This window comes from Sycon ciliatum, chromosome 5 (assembly GCF_964019385.1).
Source record: "Sycon ciliatum chromosome 5, ocSycCili1.1, whole genome shotgun sequence".
In the NCBI taxonomy this organism is placed as follows: Eukaryota; Metazoa; Porifera; class Calcarea; order Leucosolenida; family Sycettidae; genus Sycon; species Sycon ciliatum.
In genome coordinates, this window is record NC_088647.1 from 21,498,749 (window position 1) to 21,524,565 (window position 25,817).

A 25,817-nucleotide genomic window follows, 5' to 3' on the forward strand; every position below is an offset into this window, starting at 1 on the left:
CAACATTCGACAGACGGAGAGTTGCGGTCATGCCGTCATGGAATGCACGGATAACAGCGATCAGCTTCTCGGGGACGCCAGCTTTTCGCAGTACTAACCACAGACACTCTCGCGGAACTGAGTCATAGGATTTCTTCAGGTCAATGAAGATGAAGAAACACTTCTGCTCATGCTCGTAGCTCTTTTCGATTAGTTGCCTTGCCGCAAAGATCATGTCAGCACACCCGCGTCCTGTGCGGAAGCCGCACTGAGAGTCTGGTAGCACATCGTCTAGTTTATCAGCAAGTCGGCTCTGGATGACGCGAGCAACCACTTTACCAATAACGTCGAGGAGAGCTATGCCTCGCCAGTTGTCACATTCTGCAAGGTTACCTTTCTTGGGGATAGGCACCAGCTGCGCACACACACACACACACACACACACACACACACACACACACACACACACACACACCACACACACACCACACACACCACACACACACACACGCACACACGCACACACACACACACACACACACGCACACACACACACACACACACATGCACGCACACACACTGTACTGTACTTGCTCACTGCGTGGGTCTCCCCGGGAGAGGGGAGAGAGACTCAAAAGGAATCTTAGAAAGATGATTCAATTGGCTATTGAACCGCCTAACGGCCGACACTCCCCTGAAATCCCCAAAACTTTGGGAGGACTTGAAAATGATCCCATTTATGAGCTCACCATACCTCAGTAAGTGGGTGAGGACAGGGTGCAGATTTTTCTGCACACACACGCACACACACGCGCACACACACACACGCACGCACACACACAAAAGCGTGCCTCAAGGTGAACATTGAAAAAGATTACTTTGCAGTTTGCACAAAGGAGCACACTGCGAGGAGGGAAGCGATTGATACCGACGCGACCACTCATCTTGCCCACTTACATAGGACTGCGTGTTGGGCATGTATATGACACACTTGTATCCCATCGCATTGCACAGATGTGCCAGGCCAATGCCTGCAGAACAAAGCAGAGAGCGACAAGGCAAGATGACAAAACTCCGTAAATTAAGCAGGCTGCAATTGAAGGTGCTGGTCGGAGAAGATTAGTTCTAGTAGTGAACTGGATAGGGGCGAGACTGTTCCTTACCGTAGCGGTGGTGTGGACTGACCACTGTAAAACCAAAAAGTTTTTAACGTTTTTGTAATTTTGGCATGATAACGTGCAGGAAGTTTAACGATGGCTACCTGGCCACCCAGAACATGCATTGATGTATGCGCATCTTTACACAGATATCTCGAAACGGGTCCGCGATAACGTTTCTTCAAATAGCGAAAAACAATAATTATTGGTCGTTAAAAAACGTTAGACTTTGTGGCTCATTAGACTTTTCATTTTTACAGTAGTTGACACCACTATACAATGCACATACAGTGATAGTCCTCCACCGGTTAAAGGAGAAGTGTACCCTGAAATAAAATTTTCACCAGTTGTAGTCTTCAGGGTGCTGAGTCGAATGGTTTTGGTCCGAGGAAGCCGAGACGCTCCCTTCCTCCTTTATTCCCAATCGAACTCGCGCACTTCCAACGAAACTGGGTGACTGCGCCCTACTAGATGGGGATTTGTATGCAAAATGTCACTAAAAGCGCAATTTCGTTCTTATAAAAGCGCGAATGACCGCGATTGGCCCATATGTTGTAGTCTTTTGGACTCTGAGTCGACTGGTTTTGGTCCGAAAAGGCTGCGATGCAGCGTTCGGCTGTTATTCCCAATCGAACACGGGTGAGTAAGCGGTCACGTGCTCATGCGTACACCAGTCGCCCGCAGGCTACAACTTTTACAACGTTCCTGTCACTCGAGTTGAACCTTTGAACCTTTGAGTTGAACCTTTGAACCTTTGAGTTGAACCTTGGTGTGAAAGTACCAGCAATAAGGGTAGCTAGTGTACACCGTCAGTAACGTCCTCTACAACAATTAATGTCTGGACAGCTGCCTGTAACACCCTTCTTCAGTCCCATCAGCTGAGCTCAGAGTAATTGGCCAAATTGATCACAATGAAGTCAAGTGAATATCAAACGAGCACACTGTCTACCTGTTTTGTTATTAGGCATACCATGCATGCACATGCGTATGCATACACACGTGCACACATGCGCATGTCCCCCCCCCCCCCCCCCCACAGACACACGCACACACACACAGATGGTGCTGACCTGTGTTTCCTGCCGTGCCTTCCACCACAGTACCGCCTGGCTTCAAACCTGGCAGAAGCAAGTCAGAGTGTTCAAGTTGAACCCCGACACAATGCACACAAAAGAAAACAGAGTACTGGCAATTGGGTACAAGACGGTAAGCAAAGAAACAGTAGACTACAATTGAGCAATCATCCAGGTATGCATGCCCGTCCAGTGCGTCCACCTCATACCCAGACCACATACATGTACAGTCAACTTCGCTTATATATAACGACACTCGGCGGGGCATCAAAAAGGTGTCCTTATTCGCGAAGTGTCGTTATACCCGAAGTCTCATTAATATATATGTATTACTGTGCTGCGCTGACGAGTCCACAAAGGATGAAACAGTTCTGTCCGCAGATTGAGTATTTCGCTCCTGCTCTTGTAGCAGTTGAGCACTCTTGCGTGGGGTAGTGCCTTTGCTGTTTGCGTCATGCAGAGCTCACTGACTTGTCAGTTTGAGCACTCTGGCAAGGTACGTTCGGGCCTGATTGGAAATTTTTATTTCCATTGCTATCAGGTTCGGCCTCATTTCCTCTGTGCTGCGCTGACGAGTCCACAAAGGATGAAACAGTTCTGTCCGCAGATTGAGTATTTCGCTCCTGCTCTTGTAGCAGTTGAGCACTCTTGCGTGGGGTAGTGCCTTTGCTGTTTGCGTTATGCAGAGCTCACTGACTTGTCAGTTTGAGCACTCTGGCAAGGTACGTTCGGGCCTGATTGGAAATTTTTATTTCCATTGCTATCAGGTTCGGCCTCATTTCCTCTGTGCTGCGCTGACGAGTCCACAAAGGATGAAACAGTTCTGTCTGCAGATTGAGTTTGTATTACTGTTGGATGGGACTTTGCTCTGGGCGTGGAAATTCTGTCGTTATTCGCGAATTGTCGTTATATCCGCAGTCGCTATTAGCCAAGTTGACTGTATCTAGTACCGTAGGCTCAACCGTGACCTAGTCCATCACATCCTACATGTACTACATACAGTGCAGCCGATCTTGTGCTGCCACCGTTGCACCATGGCTTGTAGTTCAGCTTACTTAAGACAAAAAACTCGTAGCTGTACAGATGAGGCCTAGATGGCCGAAACAGCTAGCTGTCTACAGCATTGGGTGCAGCCAATCTACACGTGTACATGTATCTGCACGCTCACCCCTTCCTTTCTGAATGTACCTACACTTAGGAATATTACACAGATGGAACACGATTGTGTTGTGTTGAGAGCTTCCCGCTCGATAGTACCCTCGGACAACGATAAGACATACGCCACTTTATAGTTTATACATTGGACATATCTCGCCCCTTTAGATCTGTGGCTGTACGGTTACAATTGCAGTTGTCACAAGCTACAAAAAAAGGGTTGAGAAGCACAACCAGTGTGGAACATTTTGCACGTGCCATACAAAGACATGGCTTAGTGGTGGCCAGGTGCGAGTGAACGTAAACATCGTGAGGAGAGTCACAAACTCCCGGGGGCGAGGTCGGTACGGCCGTCACCTGCACTTCCTCAAACCTACCTTCATAAGTCGCAAAACCCACCCATTTTGGTCATGTACATGTGTGTATGAAAACTATTTTTCAATTGTTCTCCTCTACATGTACCTCATACTTGGGTTTAAAAAAAGTTAGTGTCATATTAAAATTAAATCATTAATCTATAATTTTTCATCGTTCTGTGAGAGCCAGCCATTGGCTGGTGAGAAGGTATCATTGCCTGTTCGCTTGGTGAAGTAAAATGAAGAATACCATAATTATTATCATACCATACCTCTGCGCTCGGCGTCCTGGATCAGGTAGAGCGCTGCACGGTCTTTCACAGAGCCGCCGGGGTTGAGGAATTCAGCCTTGGCCAGTATCTCGCAGCCTGCAGAGCACGCGGAGAGCATGGAGATTACACGACACAGATATGAAACATTTTAAAGAAGAATCACTGGCGATGTATTAAATTATTTTCTTGTAGTCCTCACCACTGTACAGTGAAGTTTTGCAAGTGTGAACATCGGTGTGGAGTGACTATCGGTGAAGATGAACAATCATAATGATGACACAGTCTTGCCACTGTACAGTGAAGTTTTGCAAGTGTGAACATCGGTGTGGAGTGACTATCGGTGAAGATGAACAATCATAATGATGACACAGTCTTGCCACTGTACACAGGTGTTCTGTGCAGCGCAGTACAGGATGTACACAACTAGTCAAAGGTTTTTGATTTAAAACAAAAAAAGTCCCAAGCAAAGCTCTGTTCGATCTTCAGGTTCTGCACCTGACACTGTATGCATTGCGGAGATGACAGGTAGATAGCATGATAATCACACGCCGTCTCGTCATACCGTTTTTCCGGAGTAAAAGCTGCACTTTATTGAACACCACTAATTCACCCAATAAAGTCGGTGCCGCTTATACTACGATAGTCAAATTTACGGTGAAAAAGAGGGTAGATGTCTGTATTTCGTGCAAAAAAATCTAGGTGCGGCTTATACTCCGGAAAATACCGTATTTGTGTGAAAGTGTCTGCATGCATGCGAAGCACCCTAAACCGAACGAGGAGTTCTCACCGCATTCTGCACTGAACGTTGGGAGCCGAATGAGCGGTGTACTGCAAACAACAAGAACAACAACAATGTCGTGAGAATGAAGATTTGAAACGACAGCAACAGCAGCAGCAACAACAGCAACCCCAACAGCAACAACAACAACGGTATAAAGCGTCTACACTATACGCTATGCGTACGCGAGGCGAGAAACGACAAACCTCAGTAGAAGTCCGCTCGTGTCTCGCTTGCATGGCAAGTCCTGCTCAGTACAGGGACCATGCCGCTATCACCAAGTGAAACTCCAAGCGGTAGGTGTGGCTCACAAGCGGTGGAGGTGGACGGATTAGACACTCACCAGGTTACCCACCCGTGATCTGAATAGAACTTTTCATGATTACAATAGTTTTTCTCAGACTGAACACACACTGACTCAATGGTCTCCCCGCTGAAAAAAAACATCTTTGTTTTCACCAAAATTAATATTCGGGCCTGGCCCTTCACCAGGGTAAAGAATCAAACTAAAGCCAACCAACCAAGGAACGTAGCAGATAAACCGTGAAGTGTGATAGAGCAGTGAAGTATGGTGAGACTTGTGTCAGCTAGAGTGTAGGTGTGGAGAGTCTGAGGAGAGCTAGGTGAAAAGGTAGCAGGAGAGTAGTGCAGGGCTGTGTTTGTGTGAAGATGTCAGTGTGCAACGTACAGCAGGACCGCCGGAACAGTGACCCTGGATTGTTGCCTTTGTCTTTACACGCATGGCTCCGGCTCCACACCATTATAGACTTCACACTGACATCTACACACAGTGTACAGTGCTGCTCAACGAAATCCAGTCACGACACTCAAGTACGCGCGGGGCCGGTTGCGCAGCCCTAGATCTGCGAATACTGGGCTGCAAAATGGTGCAACTGCAAGGTGCAAACTTGAGTGATGCGACTGGATTTCCTTGAGCAGCACTGTACATGTGCATGTGATTGCACACACAAACACAGCGCCGCACTTGTCTACTGCTCTACTTTCACCAGCTGCCCTACTCTCAACACCCGCTGCACCCTAACAGCTGACCGTGACATTTCAAGTTTCTTTATCGCTCACTACTCTATCACACTTCACAGTTTATCTACAGCCAGTGCTGCTCAATGAAATCCAGTCGCGTCACTCAAGTTTGCGCCTTGCATCATTTCGCAGCCCAGTGTTCGCCGGGCAATGCCCGGCGCGTACTTGACGGTGACGCGACTGGATTTCATTGAGCAACACTGTAATACATTTCTAGGTTGTTCGCCTTCTTCATTTGATTGTTCACCCTGAGGCCAGGCCTGACAATTTGGTGAACTCGGAGAAGGATGTTTTGCAATAGAGAGACCGTTGAGTAGACTCAAGCGGGATTCACAGAAGCTTTTTTGCGATGCGACACGCGATGCGACAGGCGCGAAACAGGGAAAACCACAAATCGCAGCCATGTCGCACCCCACGCAACTGCCGCAACTGGGCCATCGCAGGCCATCGCAGAAGTTGAGCTTGGCTCAACTTTTGCGATGCGATGCGACAAGCGATTTGGCGAACGATGTTGACCTTTTCTACAGCAAAATTGTACAAAGGTTCAAGAGTTGCCTATGAATTTGTACAAGTTGTACCAAACCGCGCGTATATCATGGTGACGTAGCCAAATCAGCAAGATGTTGTCGCATCACTGACTTCTTCTGTGAATGGTATTTCGCGAGTTCGCATCGCACGCGTCTGTCGCAGATCGCGTCGCATCGCGTGTCGCATCGCAAAAAAGCTTCTGTGAATCCCGCTTCACTGTGGCCCTGTGTACGTGTTGAGACTGAGAGTAGTGTGCTAACGGCTGCATGCAGGGGACGCTATAAGCTAGAACCAGCCCTAGAGGAATAAGCAATACACACGCTGTAGGCCTAACAAACTGTGCCCTTACTTTCCAACTGTTCCCACAATGCCATCGCGAATGCCCAGAGACGCGCTCCGCGACAAGGCCGACTTAGCAGCTAAGCGGCACCCGGTACGGCGAGAAATAATTCCCGCCAGCATTTTGAAAATTTGGATACTGAGCTAGCTATCACCGGTGCACCAGGCTCGTATCTCCGGAAAGAAAAAATACTAACAAAATACCAGCATATGACGGTAGAAATATTTGGCTGGTTGTTTGAGTGAAGATCTTCTGCCGAAGCAATAAATGTAGTCCGATTCAGGAAGGATATGAAATCTACAACATCGGAATTGCAATTATTTGAAATTAATTGCAAAACAATAAATGGCCAAGCCCAAACTGAAAATGAGTGTTCCCATTCTTTTTTTGTTGGTCGCACACCTGCATTGGGAAATTCCCTCCTGAAAATTGTGCGTTTAACCCGATTTCTCGAGAAAGTCAGAGAAATCTTGTTCCTTTGTCCACGGTTTGCCCGGTCGATACTACAAACAGTGAGATTTACTGACGTGGAAATCGAATCTTCGCCAGTCTTTTCCAGCTGACACTCTCATGCCAAGCGCGACGAGCAGCTTTGGAGTTGGCTTGTAAATGTAATGGAGGGCGACGTTCATGCTTTCTAGGTGGTAGCCCGGACTCGTGTGGTATCCTAACAGAGCTGAAGGCACGATGGCGGCGTACTTCACCGATAGCAAGAAGGGCGAGGTGAATGAACTTCGGTGAGTTGGTTTGAAAATTCAAAGTTTCGTCAAGGCTCCACGTGAAATCATTTCGAGGATATGAATGTAAAATTCAGTGAAGAAGTCAGAATACGCTGCCATGTGCAGCTTTACTGGAAGGGCAATGCTTCTAGCTAGTCCATGATATTTAACATTGTGTTAAAATACTTACTGGTCGCAGTACGTGTAGCTGAAATACTGGTACCTTGCTTTTGCTAATATTCCGAAAATTGCTGTATTATAATAATTATTTCAATCCAGTATAAAATGTATGTGAACCAAGTTCCAAACTTGCCTTTCAACGTACGTAACAACTGCATAGTGACTATGGCGCGTTCAGCATAGATTGTAGCATTGTTGTTCAATGTAAACACAGCTCTGTCGCTGCCTGAAGAACATGAAAAATCGCCACGAATACTAGTAGTACTATTATTATGCACGGTCATCATGCCCATGCTCCTGTATAATACACACGTTATCAATGGAACGGTTTGTTTTCCCTAAGAGCGTTTTCTCGTGATGATCTTCAGAGTAGATCACTGAATGGCAGACAAAGATGATCAAGGTAGAAAACAAGTGTAGAAGCATAAGCCGTATCGGAGTATAAGCCGCATATTGTACTATTCAAGTCGTAGCAGAATTTCCTCTCGCCTGACTGCATGAGCTCAGCTTACATGACGTGCGTACATGCTGTCTGGTGTTGTGTACTCGCTATAGAAATCTCCTAAGGAATCCGGAGATCCAGAGGGACCCGGCTCGCTACCGCTATGTAGTGCAGAAAGTGATAGCGTTCATGACGCAAGGGATTGATGTCGCCCCGCTGTTCACGGACATGATTATGGTGAGGAAATGAGACATAACACGTCTATAAAATTAATATAATAATATTGTGAAATACAGATATTATCTGTATTTCACACTATGGAAACGGTTGGGTCCTCACCAAGGAGACACACCCGTTGCTACTCAGAGTTTCTTGAATCAATCAATCGTCAGGCAGCATAGCACATTAGATAGATTTGTGGTGCATGTCACTACAAGATATGATTCTGGTTACGCCAGGTAGAGATATATGCAGTGATCCGGTGCACCGGAGACCCCAGGGTGAACTTCTCTAACCCAGCATGCTCTTGTCCCATACCGATCACTAGTGTGCTGCTTGGTTCTTTTGGGGGTTGGGGGAAATCCCAACGCACACGCGCACACACACACACACATACACACACACGCGCACACAATGGGATGCATGCACAATGCTATGTTAACTGTTTCCAATCACTTTCAAGCCCAAGTTTGCTGAGAGGCTGAGTTTTTGTACTGTATTTCTGTACATGTGTCTGACTATGTAGGCCAGTGCCAGCAATGACATCATTCAGAAGAAGCTGTGTTACCTGTACATTGGTACGTACGCCGAGTCGCACAGTGAGCTAGCGCTGCTCATCGTGAACACGCTGCAGAAGGACGCGCGCCACCAGAACCCCATCGTGCGTGCACTGGCGCTGCGCAGCATGTGCTCGCTACGGTGAGGGACCCCTCCTCGTTTATGACTACAGTCAAAAGTACATACCCCGCCCAAGAGTGTGCTGTGCAACTCAACTATGTGTGCTGTGTGTTACAGAATTTCAAGTTGACGTCATTTTTAATAATTTTTAATAATTTTTTATGATGCAGTGCGCACTGTATACTATTAGCAGATGTAGCCTGCACCTGTGGTGGACAAAGCCCCATTTGATCCGGTGCAAACTACATGTAGTTCAAGAAAACATGTGTGTTGCGTGGAAACCCGGACGAATTTCGTAAGAAATAAAGACTCGTAAATCCCTGCCGCCTGGACCATCGCATCATACAAATGACGTCAACTTGAAATTCTGTCGGTACAGCAGGGTATGCGGGAGTTGCACACTCTTGGGGGGGGGGGGGGGATATACTGTAGAAGCAGAAATTTTCGGTGGTGTAATATTTTCGGTATTCTCCGAAATCGGCGGTTCGGCAGAGGGAAATTTTCCGTAAAACCCGTTCTCCAGGTAAGTTTAATAGTACTACATGTATACAGTATCGGTTGTACCGAAATTTTCGGTGCGTTTCATTTTCGGTAAAAATTGTCGGCACCGAAGTTACCGAAAATAAAACACCACCGAAAATTTCTGCTTTTACAGTACTAGGATAAGGCAACCACCTGCCCTAGAAGACCACTGAAGCCAGGATCAAGGGATGCTATTTCCAGTCAAATGACCCTTGATAAGGGGGACCACCTGGTAACAGAGACCACGTTTTGAAGGTCCCTTGAGCGGTCGTCTTAGGCAGATTTCACTGTATGCCCTATTGTTGCCCCATTCACCGCTCAGTTCCGTTGCCTCATCTGACACGCGGCCATGTACTGGCTGTCTAGACCACGTGTCGCGTATACTCTGTCCCCCGTGAATTCCGCGGTAGAATATCAGAAAATCCGTGCAGAATTCTGCGGCTGAAAACGGTAAATTCTGCGCTAAGTCTGCAAACCCTTCTATTTTCTGCGAGGAAAACGAGCGAAAAATAGATGGAATTTCCGCAACCCCGCCGAAGTTTGTTGTCCCTGTAAATTTACGGGGGACAGTGTGCTACACTGTACATGTATATAGGCAGGTCTGCAGTCTTGCGTAGTGAGTAAAATTCTTTTTCGACCATGAGCACGCTACCACCCACTAGGTCTGTGGACAGTTCTATTCCAAAAGCTAGTTTGTGAGTTGAGTGGCGGCAATCCTGTGCGAATCTTTGTGTCTGTGCGTGTGTGTGTGCGTGTGTGTGCGTGCGTGTGTGTGTGTGTGTGTGTGTGTGCGGGCGTGCGTGTGTGTAACCTCAGTCTGCCCAGCATATCTGAGTACATCCGGGAACCACTGTCCAATGGCCTTAAGGACAAGTCGGGGTATGTGCGTAAGACTGCGGTGCTCGGCTGTGTGAAACTGTACTATGTAGACCAGCAGCTTATCACAGGTGAGTGCGGCGAGGGCTGTCTGATAAGGAGCATACTGAAAATAATGACTTTGACTTGTTTTTAATACTCAATACTGTTTTTTGATGATCGCTTAGTGCGTGAAACTCAGAGGAAAAACACTTTTTTCGCCCTCTTATTCTTGTTGGAAGTACATGTAGCTCTGCCTTTCGGTATTGAGCACTCTATTGGACAGCCTGGGGCCTCTCTGTTTTAACTTTGACTTGTACAGTGAGTTCTACAGTGCTGGCCGATGAAATCCAGTCGAGTCGGTCAAGTACGCGCCTGGCGTTGCATAGCCCTAGACCTGCGAAATGGTGCAAGGTGCGAACTTGACTCGCGCGGCAGGATTTCATTGAGTAGCGCTGTTATTGTTACCTGCTTCTGGTTGCTTGCCCTTCTCTTTTGAGTTTTGAACGATCAGTTGACCCGAGGTAGTAATAATACTACTTGTAGTAGTGTCACCCTTTCCTTCAATGTACCGTATATCCGCACCTTTACAGCCATGGAGGTATATTCGATTATAAAGCCAGTCTCAGTTATAAAGCCATGGGCTTCATAACTGAAATGACATTTGGAGTATGTTTCGTAAAAAATGAAGGAATAAGTACTATACTAACAAACTTACAGCCCAGCAGGAAGGGTGAACAAGTAGGTTTAGATTGAAGTCTCTGTGTGGACTTGACTTTTATGGCACGGCGTAGTGGGTGAGTCATTTTGCATCTAAAATAGCTAGGAAAGCAGCGGTGTTTCGAATATAAGGCCATGGCTTTAAAGGCGCTGACATACGGTATGTAGAATAGTGTGTAACTTCACTATTGTGACAATGCACTGGCCATGCTGGTTGTCATTGCTGTAGATCTCAATATCGTCGACCGGCTATACAGAATGTTACGAGACACGGACCCGCAGGTAAGGAAGCATTCTCTGTGTGTGTGTGTGGGGGGGGGGGGGGGGGGGGCAGATGCTGCGATATGATATTCTTGCGTATTTGGCGTTTAACCTGTATCATCATGGTTCGTCTTGGTGCAGAATCGGCTGCAGTGTTGGGAGCCAGTTCCTTGTACCCGGTTCCTTGGCCCATATGTTAGAGATGTGCCCCTGGCAGATCATGAATGAGCACGCTTCGCAAATATTATATTATTGGTTGAGATCAGCAGTGTCATTTCTACCGTTGTTGTTGTTGTTTTTGTTGTTGTTGTTGTTGTTGTTGTTGTTGTTGTTGTTGTTGTTGTTGTTGTTGTTGTTGTTGTTGTTGTTGTTGTTGTTGCTGTTGCTGTTGCTGTTGTTGTTGTCGTCGGCGTCGGTGTCGTTGTTGTTGTTGTTGTGGTCGTCGGCGTCGTCGGCGTTGTTTTTGTGTCAATTTCCCACACAGGTGATCTGTAACTGTGTGATTGCCCTTGATGAGATGTTGGCTAATGAAGGCGGTATCGTCGTCAATAAAAGTATAGCCCATCACCTGCTCAACATGTGAGTACCTTGAACCGCTGGTGGTCTGTGCACCTTCCTGGCTCTGTGATCCGGGCAGTGTTCTCTGCAAGCATGTTCTGGCCGGAAATGAGCTCCTATGCCTGCTGCTGCTGGTGGTGGTGGTGGTGGTGGTGAGGGGTATTCTTGAATGCAAAGCTCTTGCTCGTCTTGGTTCCTGCACTGTGTGCTTGATGCCAGCATTCATGATGCATCGTTTCCTCTGGCATGTTCAGTCCGTTTCTAACTCGTACTCAGGAGGGCTTTCCCTTGCCCTGGCATTTATCCATTACAGTGAAACCTGTCTAAGACGACCGCTCAAGGGACCTTCGAAACGTGGTCTCTGTTACCAGGTGGTCTCCTTATCCAGGGTTATTTGACTAGACTATAGCATCTCTTGGTCCTGGTTTTAGTGGTCTTTTAGGACAGGTAGTTGCCTTATCCAAGTGGTCGCCGTGACAGGTTTTACTGTATTTTGTGGACTTTGGAATTTGACTGATCCTGTCAAGGGGAGAGCTGCACGTGTAGGTCTACACTTGTACACCTGCTCACTTGCACTGTGGCATTGACCAGGCAACCATGACAGATATTGCAAGTGCGACTGTGTGTTTCCTCTTTGGGTGTGTGTGTGCGGCAGGCTGAAAGATTTCAATGAGTGGAGTCAATCTCTGATCCTGCGGGTTCTGTCGCGCTACAAGCCGGCCGATGAGGATGAGATGTTTGATATACTGGTGAGGGGCCTCTGTGTGTGTGTGTGTGTGTGTGTGTGTGTGTGTGTGTGTGTGTGTGTGTGTTCTGGTGTGCGTGCGCATGCACGTGTGTGTGTGTGTGCGTGTGTGTGCTCGCACGCACATATGTGTGCGTGTGCACGTGTCTGTGTGTGTGTGTGGGGGGGGGGTCAGGGTCAGGTTTTGCGTGTAAATTAAAGTGCGTAGCTGCAGGGTTACAACTGTGGGCTTTCAACTACACGCCTTCACTATTACATCTTGTGCAATTTGTAGGCTGTTGGTGGTGGTGGTGCTTTAGACCAGTGGAGTATGTCAGGCTAGTGACAGCCGTCCTTGGAGCTGTAAAGCAATCAGTCTCAGATAATCTTTGTCTTGATTCTGAAGACAAGAGAGTTCGCACTCAACATTCTTGTTCATGTTCGTGTTCCGATTTCTGGTGCCGTTGTCCGTTTTCTTCATGGTACCGCATGCCTTATTTTGCCAGTCACTCCTGTCATGTAGCGGACTCTCACACAAGCTGTGACTGTGTTTGCCCCTTCCTGTGTGCAGACTATGTTGGATGAGCGGCTGAAACACGCAAACTCTGGAGTCGTCCTGTCTACGATCCAGCTGTTCCTGCAGCTGACGCAGAACATGCCCGAGGTGCAGGAAGATGTCTACGAGAGAATCCGCGGTGAGCACTATGACCAGCACTACAGCTGGAATTCTGATAATAGATTCTTGGTTGCAGGAAACAAATCAGCACCCAAAGCACAGAAGCCATATAGTTCTGGCTAGGCCTTTCTTACCAATGCTTTTCAAGTCGAATACAATGGTGATTAACATGGCAGCAAGCAAGTCAAAGTGTCGGTTATGAGGACTTGCTTGCTGCCGCGTTAATCACCTTTGTATTCGACTTAAAAAGTAATGGTACGAAGGATAGTCGGAACTATTATGGCTTCTGTGCTTTGTGTGCTGAATCCTGATAATTCGAACCTCATAACGCCGGGGGGGGGGGGACTGGCCAGGAAGGGTGCTTTGTGAGATAGGTGACTTCTTTTGTTGACATTTGAATCGCGTCGCACGGCACGTGCCTTGTGTGCTGTTCTTGTTGTTATTTTTTTGCTTTAGCTCCATTGGTGATTCACGTGCCTTGTGTGCTGTTCTTGTTTCTAATCTTTATTCTCACGATAACCAGTGGCCAATAAGAGAATGTTGTTGTTGTTGTTGTTGTTGTTGTTGTTGTTGTTGTTGTTGTTGTTGTTGTTGTTGTTGTTGTTGTTGTTGTTTGAATTCTTTATTCTCACGATGGCACCATCGCCAATAAGAGATTGTTGTTGTTGTTGTTTGTTGTAGCTCCATTGGTGACTCTGGTCCGCTCCGGCACGGCCGAACTGGCGTACGCGTGCTTGCATCACATGCAGCTACTCATAACACGCCGGCCACGGCTGCTGGAGGCTGACTACAGGACCTTCTTCTGCCGGTGAGCTGGCAGACATGGCATGCTGTAATCTACGCTTAGCGCTCTTTGCCATGTGTTTTTTTTGTGCGATGTGATGGAAGTGTATGTTGTATTCTTCGTTTGGGGTTTTCGCCATTTTTTTGCGATGGAAGTGTCGTGTAGAAGTCATTTGCTACGCTTTTGCTATTTCTTCACCTTGTGTCATCACATTGTGTTCTCTACAGCTACAACGACCCTCTGTACGTCAAGTGCAAACGTCTCGACCTTCTGATTGACATTTCGGCAGAGTCCAACGCTTGCCCAATTATTGATGAAATCAGGTGAGTGGTAAGCATGGCCCCTGTTTCAACAACACTGGTTCTGATTTGATGGCTTGTAAAGAGGTGGGGTCCACCCTACTGGCTTGGGATCGAATACCTTGAGCTTCCCTGTGCCAGTATTTATATTCCCCAAGCCACAGTAGCCGTTGTGTACATATGTGTGTGTGTGTGTGTGCGCACGCGCACATGAGCGAATATGTGCTCGTGACCTGAGGTACACACCTCCTGTCTTTGGCTTGAATTTAGGTACAGTCAACTTCGCTAATAAGGACTGCGGATATAACGACAATTCGCGAATAACGACAGAATTTCTATGCCCAGAGCAAAGTCCCAACCAACTGTAATACATAATATTATAATGAAACTTCGGGTATAACGACACTTTGTGAATAACGACACTTTTCTTATGCCCCGCCGAGTGTCGTTATAAGCGACGTTGACTGTACATGTAGCTGCTTTTCTTGGCGGGGTGTTGTCTTCCCTGTCAATCAGTGGGAGCTGTGAGTAGCTTCGCCTGCCCCAGCGGGTAGCCAGATATGTTCAATTGGTGAATAACAGTTATGTATACCAACACTGGCCAGTGAGTATGTGCCCTATATAGCATGTTGAGGTATTTCCTTTTTTATTATCTTCAATGCACTTCGATGGTATGAGCTGGGTTTTTCTTCTTCTCACGTGATCCAGTGCGTACGTGTCTGATGTCGGTGTGGACATGGCGCGGCGGTCTATCCGTGCCCTGGGAAAGATCGCCATGCGCCTGGAGTCCGCATCGCAGCACGCCATGGGCAAGCTGCTGTCCTTCTTCACAATGGAGTTTGACTACGTCACGTCGGAGACGCTGATAGTGATGCAAGGTATTGCTGCGCTGTTGTACATGTAGCCATGTAGCTATTGATACGCCTGCCCTGCTAGGGGCATTTGAGTTTGACATGCTCGGCCATATTCTTTCCGAACGTGCTGGTACTATTGCATCGTAATTAGACCTAAAAGTGGTGACAGTAAATCACTTGCTCTCTCTCTCTCTTTCTCTTTTTTGTCAATTTGGTACATTGTCCAACTGCTTGAGCTTCACCTCATTGTTTTGGCCAGAGCCCCCCTCCCCCTTATCCACCAATATACAGGTACATGCATTGTGTACATGTACATGACATCAGGACTTTTGACTGGTCCGGTCATACCATAGTCTTTCATTATTTGTGTATGGTGACTTATGGCGGGCAAATATGACCTCTTTAGCAGCATGCACGTGTTGGTGGTCGAAATGTTGGTCCAGCAATGACCTGACCAACCGGACCGGTTCCAGGGGACCTGCATGTTCACAGTATGCGACTTGTGTGTGACCGTGTTGTTCCTCTGGTTTGGGTTCTTCATTCAGACCTGATGCGCAAGTACACGTGGATGGCCGAGGCTATTCTGCCGCAGTTGCCCAGCTGTTTGGAAATTGTGCAGGACTCGGAGGGCCGTGCTGCCCTGGTGTGGATGCTGGGTGAGCATGGAGAGGTAAGCCGTGTGCTGTGGCAATAGGGCATGCTACATTACAAACAAAGCCAATTTTGTTCATTATTCCTGTACTTATCCATGATGAGAAGCAAACGAAAACTTTCGGTTACAAAATTAACTCGGATGGTGAGCCAACCCACGACCCATGAGCGCTTTCTCGACCCTTCAATCACAGGCGATGTCTCAGACGCCTGGATCGTCACGAGTGATTCAGACAGATCATCATCATGAACGATGCTATCAGATGCCTTCCTCTTCCGGCTTTCAATGCTGTCACAGACCACTTCAGGCATCTTCGTATGACGGCCTTGTTCATCGATATCGATGGTGCCGACACGTACTACAATGCGTGTGATCCGTGTCGAGAGCACTGACAATTGGACAGTTTTAGCCGTATATTTGTTCATCTTCAAATCTTGCCGAAAGATCTTCCTGCTATTCAAGTCCTTGATCAACTGGGCGACTGCCATGCCTTCGATCTCTTCTGCGTCCCGGAATGTCAGCGTTATCGAGGGCGCCTTCAACCTTCGACAGGTTGAACATGGACCTGCGTCCATCAACCCAGCATCTCAGCAGTCTGCCAGTATCCCGGCTTGATGGTGTCCCATAGTCGTCCACTCCGTCCACAACGATCTTCGGTAGACGTTGGCGTTTCTCTCCGCTGGCCAACACCATTGATGAGATCCTGCATAGATACTCGGCAATCTCCATTGGAGTCAAATCAACCCGATTCGGGTGTAGCAACACTGGTCTTAATTCATACGCTGTGCCCAGATCACTCAGCAATCGCACGGTCAACTCATCGTTCTTGCAAGAAAATAGATACCATTTTCAATGTACTGTTCGGATGTTGACCAAGTCAAGACATCTTTGAACTTCTTCTTCTTCTATAGAGAGGGTTAGCAATTGTGAGGCATAATACAGCGCCGGCGCCACTGGTACGGCCGGTACGGCCATGGCCGTACCAACTTCCCAAAAAGTCGGTCCATGTGGAACGTCCAAAACTGGGGAGAAAAAGTTTCGATGTATGATTTTGTAAAGGGAGTCGCCCAGAGTGCAGGATTTGCCGTCTAAATTCCAAAAAAATTCGGGGGGGGGGAGGACCCCAGACCCCCCTTAAAAATGGCCCTTCGGCCGCACCGCTCCGTGAAAGCTGCCTCCAGCCCTGTAATACAATATCATCAGGTTTTATAAGGTAAGGGGCCATCCGTAAATATCGATAGTTTTTTCAATCCGTGAATTTTACAAAGTAACCAGGACCCACCACCCACCCCCCTACTTTTTACGGAATAAAGTATTGATGACACATGTACTGTACCTACATAAATGTAGGTGGAGTCCATGGAGTCCATACACACGCAGGCATGCGCTCACCGTGTCATTCATAACTAGAGTCATCTACGCCTACTACGCCTACTACGCCTCGATGACGGCGTAGTAGCCATCGTCGTCTTCACCAGGGCTGTCAAGCTCTTTGAAAAATGTATCTTTTTTGGCAGCTGTACCAAACAAAGTAGTCTGCCGTGCCATTTTCGTTAGGCAGCTGTACCAAACAAAGTAGTCTGCCGTGCCATTTTCGTTAGGCCACGCTCCACATGAGAACTGTTCCAACCATTGGCGATGTAGCAATTCTTCGATGTGGAGTTCAAATAAGAGCTGGACTTGACCCGGATTAATCAGGTATTGTGACACTTGCGAATAATTGTGCAATAATTATACTTGTGAATAATATCTGACAAACTTCCCTCTTTCTTTTGCTTAAAGAGTTTCGATCTCCACTACATTTTTTGGAGACAACAATCTACGTGTACGTGTGGTTCGACGCACGCAGACCCACGCACACGCAGTACTGGGCGCCAGGTCCGCGTGTCATCGATATTTTATTTACTTTGAATTTCGGCTGCACCCACCACCCAGGTACGAAAATTTCACGGATTGTAAAAACTATCGACATTTACGGACGACCCCTAAGATCAAAGGTCGCGCCACGGGGAGGTGACGACCTTGGAGAACACGGTGAACGCGGTGCGCGCCAAAACCAAAAAGGTGCTCGCGGCATGCCGTGTCTTTTTTTGTTCGGGTTTGGAATCTTTCCATTGGCATAAGTTAATTATTAGTTTGTCATCTATGTGCGTAATCGAAAGGTCCATGAGGTGCAGAATTTTTCTAGCTTTCCTCTCGTATAATTCTTTTCGACATACAACATTTCTTTCTCGAACTTTTAGCTGCTGGAACACCAAAATTACCCTGACCTCAAATGCACACATCATGCATCCGTGCATTGACGTCACAGTACATCATTGCAACACTGATCTCACTGTGAAGTGCGGAACATGGATCAATGCGCGATAAAAGGATGAATGTGATTTCAGCGGAAAGTGCGCTAATTGGTCACTTGTTTTCAGCGGGAAGTGCGGTAAGCGGTCAATTGTTTCCAGCGGGAGATTAGTGGATTAGTTAATTGAAAAACAACAAGTTATTCCGAATTCAACTACTGTAAAAGCCATTATTCGGTAAGCGGTCAATTGTTTCCAGCGGGAGATTAGTGGATTAGTTAATTGAAAAACAACAAGTTATTCCGAATTCAACTACTGTAAAAGCCATTATTCTAACGAGGCGCATATTATAACGACTTCCAAAAATTGCCTAGTTTACGTGTACCAAAGGTAACGATTCTCACTCATTCTCAACGCTCAATAGGACAGTATATGTATCGATGTCTGTATAACGATTTCTATTTTAACGACAGATTTCTCCTCGTTAACTCGTTAGAGTTAGCACTTCGTTATATATACCGTATGGCTTTTACAGTATTACGAAAACCCTATAAAAAGAGGTCAGCACCAAAATTGGCTTTGCGTGACTGTATGGTTTGCGTCGATGCTGACACTTCTTTCGGGATTAGGATCTTCTCCAACATTTCAATCATGTTGTTAGAAGAGGTCTTCTCCTTCTTTTACTCATACTCTACAAACACAGCGTCCATTGCGATCTGGCCTCTGCAGCTACATACCAGTATGCGTAACCGACCGTCGATGCTGAACCTTGCAAGGGGGAAACAGCAACTGAAACCTGCCACACCAGCTCAATAATGTGCTTGCTCCAGCACCTCAGCACAGTTTGTTCAAGTCGTTTTTCGTACAAGAGTGGAGCTTCTCGTTTCATTCCTACTGTGTGTCTCAGCCAATGAGAAGCACCTCATTCCCTTGATGGAATGAGTTTAGTCATGTCGTGAAAACGAAGCAGTTACCTTCCACGAACTCATAGGTAAAAGATGTGTCAAATGAGGCCCTCGCTCAAGGTGAGATAGAAAAAAGGCCAGAGAGCAATGGAACCAATTTGATGAAAGAATGAATGCCATGTGGGATGCCAAAGGCCATGCGCTCATACAAAACATAATGGTCTCGGTTTTTTTTGAAAATGAACCAAATTCTCTACAAGCTAGCTATCAAGTTAGAGAATTAGGTGAAACGGGTTGACAAGGAAACAAAGCCCTGCCGTCGGGTTTCCACTATGTGTGCCCGTTTCGTCATGGTGAAGTAGAGAGTTGCCCGAAATCATTATCATGTGTGGGTGTGAATGTGTACGTACATATGTGCATTATGCTTCGGTCTGTTTGCACGTTTCGTCATGATGAAGTGGAGAGTTGCCCGAAATCCTCATCATGTGAATGTGTGTACTTACATGTGTGCATTATGCTTCGGTTTCTTTGCACATACATGTACAGCACTTGGAAGATGCACCGTACTTGCTGGAACACATCATTGACAATATTGCCACCGAGGAGTCGAGTACTGTGCGTCTTGAGCTGCTGACCGCAACCATGAAACTATTCTTCAAGAGGCCACCCGAGTGCCAGCTCATGCTGGGCAGGCTCCTAGAGTATGCAGTCGGTGAGTTGCCTGCCTCTCTCTCTCTCTCTCTCTCTCTCTCTCTCTCTCACACACACACACACACACACACACACACACACACACACACACACACACACACACACCTCAGACCTCAGACCTCAGACCTGCCCATCGCGGAAGCGATGATAGCGAACAGCTATGTCAGACATAGCAACTTGTGCTGGGATTACACCATTCAACAGCTTGCAAGGCTGATGAATTGACCGCCACTAATTTTAGCCTGGTACCCACCACACAGCTGATTCAAGTGTTTTTTTTCTGGCCAGTGAATCCCTGTTTTTCATTTTCTTCATTTTTTTCACACACACACACACATCACCTTGTTAAACTAGACAGATGCAATATTGATGTAGCTATGGCTGTGTGACTGTTCATGTATCCGTGTGTTGTAAGATGAGGAAAGCAACATGGACGTACATGACCGTGGTATGCTCTACTACCGTCTACTCAAGGCCAATGCAGCCGAGGTGAGTGCTACTAGCTAGTGGTAGTAGTTTGTTCAGTTCTTGCGAGAGCAGGAACTTCTGCTTTTTTTATCAAGGTGTAGAAGTTATGCAAGTGATGTCACGGTGGTGAACTAGCGGATTCGCTTATGGGCGCCAAGTACCGTATTTTCCGGAGTGTTAGCCGCACTTTGGGGAGCTTCTTTACTGCTACACATGTACACGCCAGAGGTCATACATGTGTACGGGCTTTGAGAACATTTTTGAAAGCTAGTATTGTGGGTGTTTGTGCATGTGGTGATCGTGTGTACGTGTGCATTGGCTTGTGCATGTGGGGACCGTGCGTATGCGTAATGTGATATTCCTCAGGCAAAGCGCGTCGTCTGCTCGCCGAAGGAAGTCATTGAGCAGTTTGCTGAAGACCAGGTCGAGGAGAAGACAGTGAGTTCCAGTGCTGATTCATTTCTGGCTATGCTGACACCTTTTTTATATCAATTTTTACAATGGGTGCACCTAGTGTGCAAAGAGTGCTCAAAATACTAGTGTTGAAACGAATAATCGAATAATCGAATAATTTAGAATATTCGTGGGGTGAACGAATAATCGAATAGTTGTAGGAATTATCAGAAATCGAAAAAAAACAAAAAACAAAAACAAAAAAAACGATCTATGCTCAGTGCTGACCCTACTGATATTTGCACTGCGTAGATCTGCTCGCAGTATTTCTTCTCAATCTCTTCTCCTCCAAGTAACTTAGTCTCCTATCGGTATCTAGTATTACTTCTGTTCTTTCCATACGAGGGAAACATGGATGCAGTGAATGTGATTTTCGGTCTTTGACCACTTTCGACCAAGAGTCAATACCCTATGCAGTGCTGGATCAGGCGTTGCACACTCTGGGGGGGGGGGGGGGGGGTATGTACTCTTGGCGGTACAGGTTAACCAGTTTTGCACGTCCACATAACAAAATCCGATAATCAGCAAAAAAATTCAAAAAAAACTACTTAAAAAGTGCTGAAAAAGTGTTGAAAAATGCCATCATGCGTATGATAGAATATAGATTATTCGTTCGATGAAGGGCGAAATTATTCGATAGATTATTCGTTCGAAGAATCCGTGTTCGGTTTAAACACTACAAAATACCATGGACGCAGAGCATAGAACAGTCAAACAGTGGACAGAAAGGCTATGTGGCTGTGTGCGTGGCTGTGTGTGTAAATCGATGTTTAGAAATCCTGGTAGGGTAAAAGAAAATTACGTTGAATGACCATTCTCCTCTTGTTAGCACGGCATTGCTTTTATTATTCTTACTCATCTCTATTAGATATTCACTGGTTGAGGGAATGGAAAAGGGAAAAGTCTGAAGAAAAAATTGACTGTCACCACCAGGACTCGGACCAGTGATCTTCGTTTGAGGCCAGCGATGCTCTAACGAAATGTCAACCAAGCGCGATCGATTGTTGTTTTGAAGTAACTTAGTTGTGAATTATTTGCAAGCTCTTTCAGTTTAGCGGTTGTCAACATGTGATAGCGCCATTGATTCTCCTGTACAGCTTCGTTTTAGCTGATCATGGGTCATTTGGACATTTGGTGGGTAACAAATAGTACCCATGCCAATGACTCTTCATTGTTTTGTGCCTTTGTGGTATTTTTATCTGTGTTCTTGTCCAGGATCTCCTTTTCCAGCATTTCAACTCCTTGTCGGCTATCTACAAACAGCTTCCAGAGTTGTTCATCAGTAGGATGCCGCCATACACACTTGATGAAGTGGCGCAGGGTAATGCCCGTGGTAAGTCTAGTCCACTGGCCGTCTTGTCACGCTGTTGGTAAACCTAGCCAGCCGTAGGTTCTGGCAATCACATGCTGAAGCACCACTCATTTCTGTCTGTCTGTCTCTCTCTCTCTCTCTCTCTCTCTCTCTCTCTCTCTTTCTCTCTCTCTCTCGCTCTCTCTCTCTCTCTCTCTCTCTCTCTCTCTCTCTCTCTCTCTCTCTCTCTCTCTCTCTCTCTCTCTCTCTCTCTCTCTCTCTCTCTCTGTCTCTCTGTGTCTGTCCCTCTCCCTGTCCCTCTCCATGTCTCTCTCTGTCCGTCTCTCTCTCTCTCTCTCTCTCTCTCTCTCTCTCTCTCTCTCTCTCTCTCTCTCTCTCTCTCTCTCTCTTGTGCGCTGCAATTGCAATCCCGGTGTCGTGGCAGGCCCTGACCTGGCAGAGCTACCGCCTGCAGACCCGCACAGTGAGGTTGTGCCAGCACTAGCACCGATAGCGGCGGCGGCAGGGACTTCCGGCACACTTCTGGATTTCGACCTAGCACCTGCAGCCTCCCCGGGCGGTGCTGGCCATGCAATAGCGGCGGCGGGTCCTTCCACTCAGCTCACGGGAGACTTAATGGTGGGTACTTGGGTCCCTGCATGCTTGAGACTGGCTCAACGTTATTCTATTAACCCTGTGTATGACTACACTGCTCGGACTGGCTTAGTGTGATGCAGTGTGATACAGAGGAGAGTGCAGATTGTGTTCTTCTTGGTTTTGTGTAAAAGCATGCACATGACTTTCTTCCCTGCAACCAAGAGTCTATAACCCCCAAGTGTGCTACTCCACTATGGGTGCTGTGGTGTCCCTACAGAATTCAAGTTGAGGGACCGAGGGATACTGAGGCAGGGTTCCCATTATAAGCCAAAACATTTCTAGAATTCTAAGAGCCTGAAACAACAGATTGGGTCACTTTCGTGAACAATCCTAGTATTAAAGAAAGTGTAAGAAATTTGGCATGTACCGCATTTTGCAATCAAGCTCTTCACAGATACACAGCATATAATATAATTATAGCTTCCACATATTCATTAAAGCCTGTGCCTAGTGCACAATAATTACCCAGAAGTGTTACTCCGAACACCCACTTGCTTCTTTCTAGCTTTGTGTTCGTCACTGTCCCCTTGGCTTTGTCACTACAGGGTTTGCTGCAGGGCCCGACAGCGGCCATCGACCTGGACCCAGACTTCCGCATGATGCCGCAAGATTTCCAGCAGCACTGGGTCAATCTTCCGGAAGGGGAGTCTCAGCGCTATGACCTCGTCGTCGTGCCGACGCCGTCAGAGATGGAGCAGACCATGATGAGCTGTCAAATCGTCACCATGGCGTCCAGCCCGCCCCAGGAGGTCACCAAGTTCTTTTTCTACGCAAAGCAGGTAGGTGCCATGCCCGTTTCAGGTTTAGTGTGCTTTAAATAATAACTTAAATTTACTTCAAATTTCAGTCATGTGCACACACCTTTGCGGTGGATGTTTTTTTGGCACAAGGGTGATGTTGGCCTCAAGGTATCCACACCCTGTGGACTACTAAGCCAGTATAATTATCAAAGTGATGATGGATAATACTATAGTAACATCTGGCACCGAAGAATTTCTGGCGGGCAGGAAAGTCACCAAAATTTAAGAACGTGCCGGGCTAGAAACAAGGATACAGGAATTCCAGTGCGTGTTTTCCTGTTTCACTGCATGTACTGTATACCAGTACCTGTACCGGGTCAATGTGCAAGCATGGGATAGGAACAAAGATGCCAGAAACTGAAATGTACAGTTGTGGCAAGTGAAATCCGACACTTGCCATAGGGGACAGCGCCTCAAATGGACATCAATGATGTAATGCACTGCACCTAATTGGTACTATAGAGCCGTATGCATCCCAAACAAGTCGAAAGGTCACAGCTTAGATACACACAGTTTACAAACATGGTACACATCAGGAGTATTGGTATCCAATTCCCATTCATATTTGCCAGCACCTTTTGAACCTTGACTGTGATGAGTACGAATTCTGTCATCAGACAGATAAAGTTGTATGCAACACATGTACTGTACGTATGCAGGGCTGCAGGATGCACGGTGCAGTCCCTTATGCCAAGTGTCGGATTTCACTTGCCACAACTGTACCAGCATTGAAAGAAAGAAAAAAATAACGCCCTCTCTTGAATAGTGCCCCACCTGTGATGGAATTTGAAGAGAAAATAGTACCCCAGGGGTACTGATCACACGAGTACGGTACATGTATGTACTTTGAAGTACACTGTTGTACAGACATTACACCGCTTGAGTCTCAGTCGGCGTCACCATCGCTCGATTCCTTATCAAGTTCGATTCACCAGAACTTGCAGCTCGGTGGAAGTCACATTTTTGTTTCCGGAAGAGGTGAATTGATTTCAAAGTGTGCATGAGAAAATAGTTTTCCACATCTGTGTGGACACCTCCACCCCTTCTGGTGCAATGTTAGAAACATGAAAGTTATGGGTTTGTTGTTGTTGGTGCTGCTATTGCCATTTCTGTTGTTGTTGTTTGAAATCGTTATGCTCACGATCGCCAGTGATCAATAAGAGATGTTGTTGTTGTTGTTGTTGTTGTTGTTGTTGTTGTTGTTGTTGTTGTTGTTGTTGTTGTTGTTGTTGTTGTTGTTGTTGTTGTTGTTGTTGTTGTTGTTGTTTGCATTGCTCTACAGTCCACAACAAACACCATGTTCTTCATTGAGGCAACCATTGACTCACGTTCATCCGTACTGACGGCCGGCTTCAAGTGCACGGACGCCAGTTCCCTGGCACAGTTCCGCGAGCACTTCCGGAAGTCACTCGTGGGCAAGTGGATGCCTCTGGAGATTTAGGTGGAAATTCACACCATCAGCTATTGCCTTCAGATTCGAGAAGAGGACGGTGCAAATTGCAATAGACTCTGCTATAGCGTAAATTAGATAAAATCGCATCAGATTGAAGCTCTAGATAGTTTTCTTGCGAAGCCCAATCAAATGGCTGGCTAGTACTTCTGCTTCCTTTCGGTTTGCAGCTTGTGTACATATTGATACTGCTGGTCTTCTTTACCATGTTTTTTGGCCTTCCAACCGCTGACGGGCTTGCTACCTCCACACAGCGAGCCGCTCTTGGCGGTTGGCTTGGCGCTGCCCGTCCTTACTTGCTGTATAGTGCTATGTGCGTGTGTATGCGTGTATGCATGCGTGTGGTATGTGAGCAGTGTACAGTTTGTGTAGATATGCACATTCTGCTGATGTGCAGTTTGTGTCTTACGGGTATTATGTATATTAATTTTCTAAGTATCTCTTTGCAGCATTTTGCCTGCACAACCATCGTGTACATTTACGAAAAATTTAATCTACTTTTGATTTGAAGTTTGCTGCTCATTTTTTAACACAATATTCTCCTTCTATTCGTATTTTTTTACTCTGAATCACTATTCAAGATTTGTTATTTACTTGTATGTACGCTATGCATGGATTGTGCTTGTCGTGTCTAGCTATCTTTCGTTGTTTTGGTACTTTAGTTGAAGTTTGTGCCATGTGCCACTCGCTACCAGGTATTCTGATAAGTTGATGCTGTGGTGGATCTCTAAGCTTTCCTTGATCCTGCCGCCAGTCATGCCGGAGTTTTTTTTGCAACTGTCCTCACTCCTGGAATGTGAATTGTCGGTATGAAGCCAATGTCTCCCTCGCCAAGCCCTCTTGGTTGTTTACCCTTGCACTGTCCAAAAGGCAATACGCCAATAGTTACATTGTAGATCTACCAAGAGCCAATACGGGTAGATCTACATGAACAGGATGTTGGCAGTTGAGGTGTTATATTGGCAC

At 46.6% G+C, this 25,817-nt stretch overlaps 2 protein-coding genes across 2 annotated transcripts in view; one reads left to right on the forward strand and one right to left on the reverse strand.

Moving 5' to 3' along the window:
• The window catches only part of LOC135818027 (uncharacterized), a 42,198-nt gene extending 35,194 nt beyond the window's left edge, over nt 1-7,004 (reverse strand). The window contains exons 1-5 of the mRNA XM_065331353.1: nt 6,689-7,004; nt 4,780-4,820; nt 3,993-4,088; nt 2,207-2,254; nt 937-1,010 (exon numbers count right to left, since the gene is read on the reverse strand). Coding sequence (XP_065187425.1) covers nt 937-1,010; nt 2,207-2,254; nt 3,993-4,088; nt 4,780-4,820; nt 6,689-6,801 — 372 coding nt within the window. The 5' untranslated portion in view covers nt 6,802-7,004. The remainder of the gene's footprint in view (nt 1-936; nt 1,011-2,206; nt 2,255-3,992; nt 4,089-4,779; nt 4,821-6,688) is intronic.
• A 251-nt stretch (nt 7,005-7,255) lies between these two features.
• LOC135818028 (AP-4 complex subunit beta-1-like) lies at nt 7,256-25,583 on the forward strand. The gene is made up of 19 exons (XM_065331354.1): nt 7,256-7,416; nt 8,134-8,257; nt 8,766-8,938; nt 10,256-10,386; nt 11,244-11,296; nt 11,760-11,854; nt 12,489-12,582; nt 13,129-13,252; nt 13,915-14,041; nt 14,245-14,340; nt 15,025-15,194; nt 15,716-15,840; nt 19,568-19,733; nt 20,148-20,221; nt 20,567-20,638; nt 21,869-21,986; nt 22,390-22,583; nt 23,147-23,380; nt 24,684-25,583. Exons 1-19 carry the CDS (start codon nt 7,367-7,369, stop codon nt 24,840-24,842), a joined length of 2,379 nt encoding a protein of 792 aa, XP_065187426.1. The 5' UTR covers nt 7,256-7,366; the 3' UTR covers nt 24,843-25,583.
• The last annotated feature ends 234 nt before the right edge of the window (nt 25,584-25,817 follow it).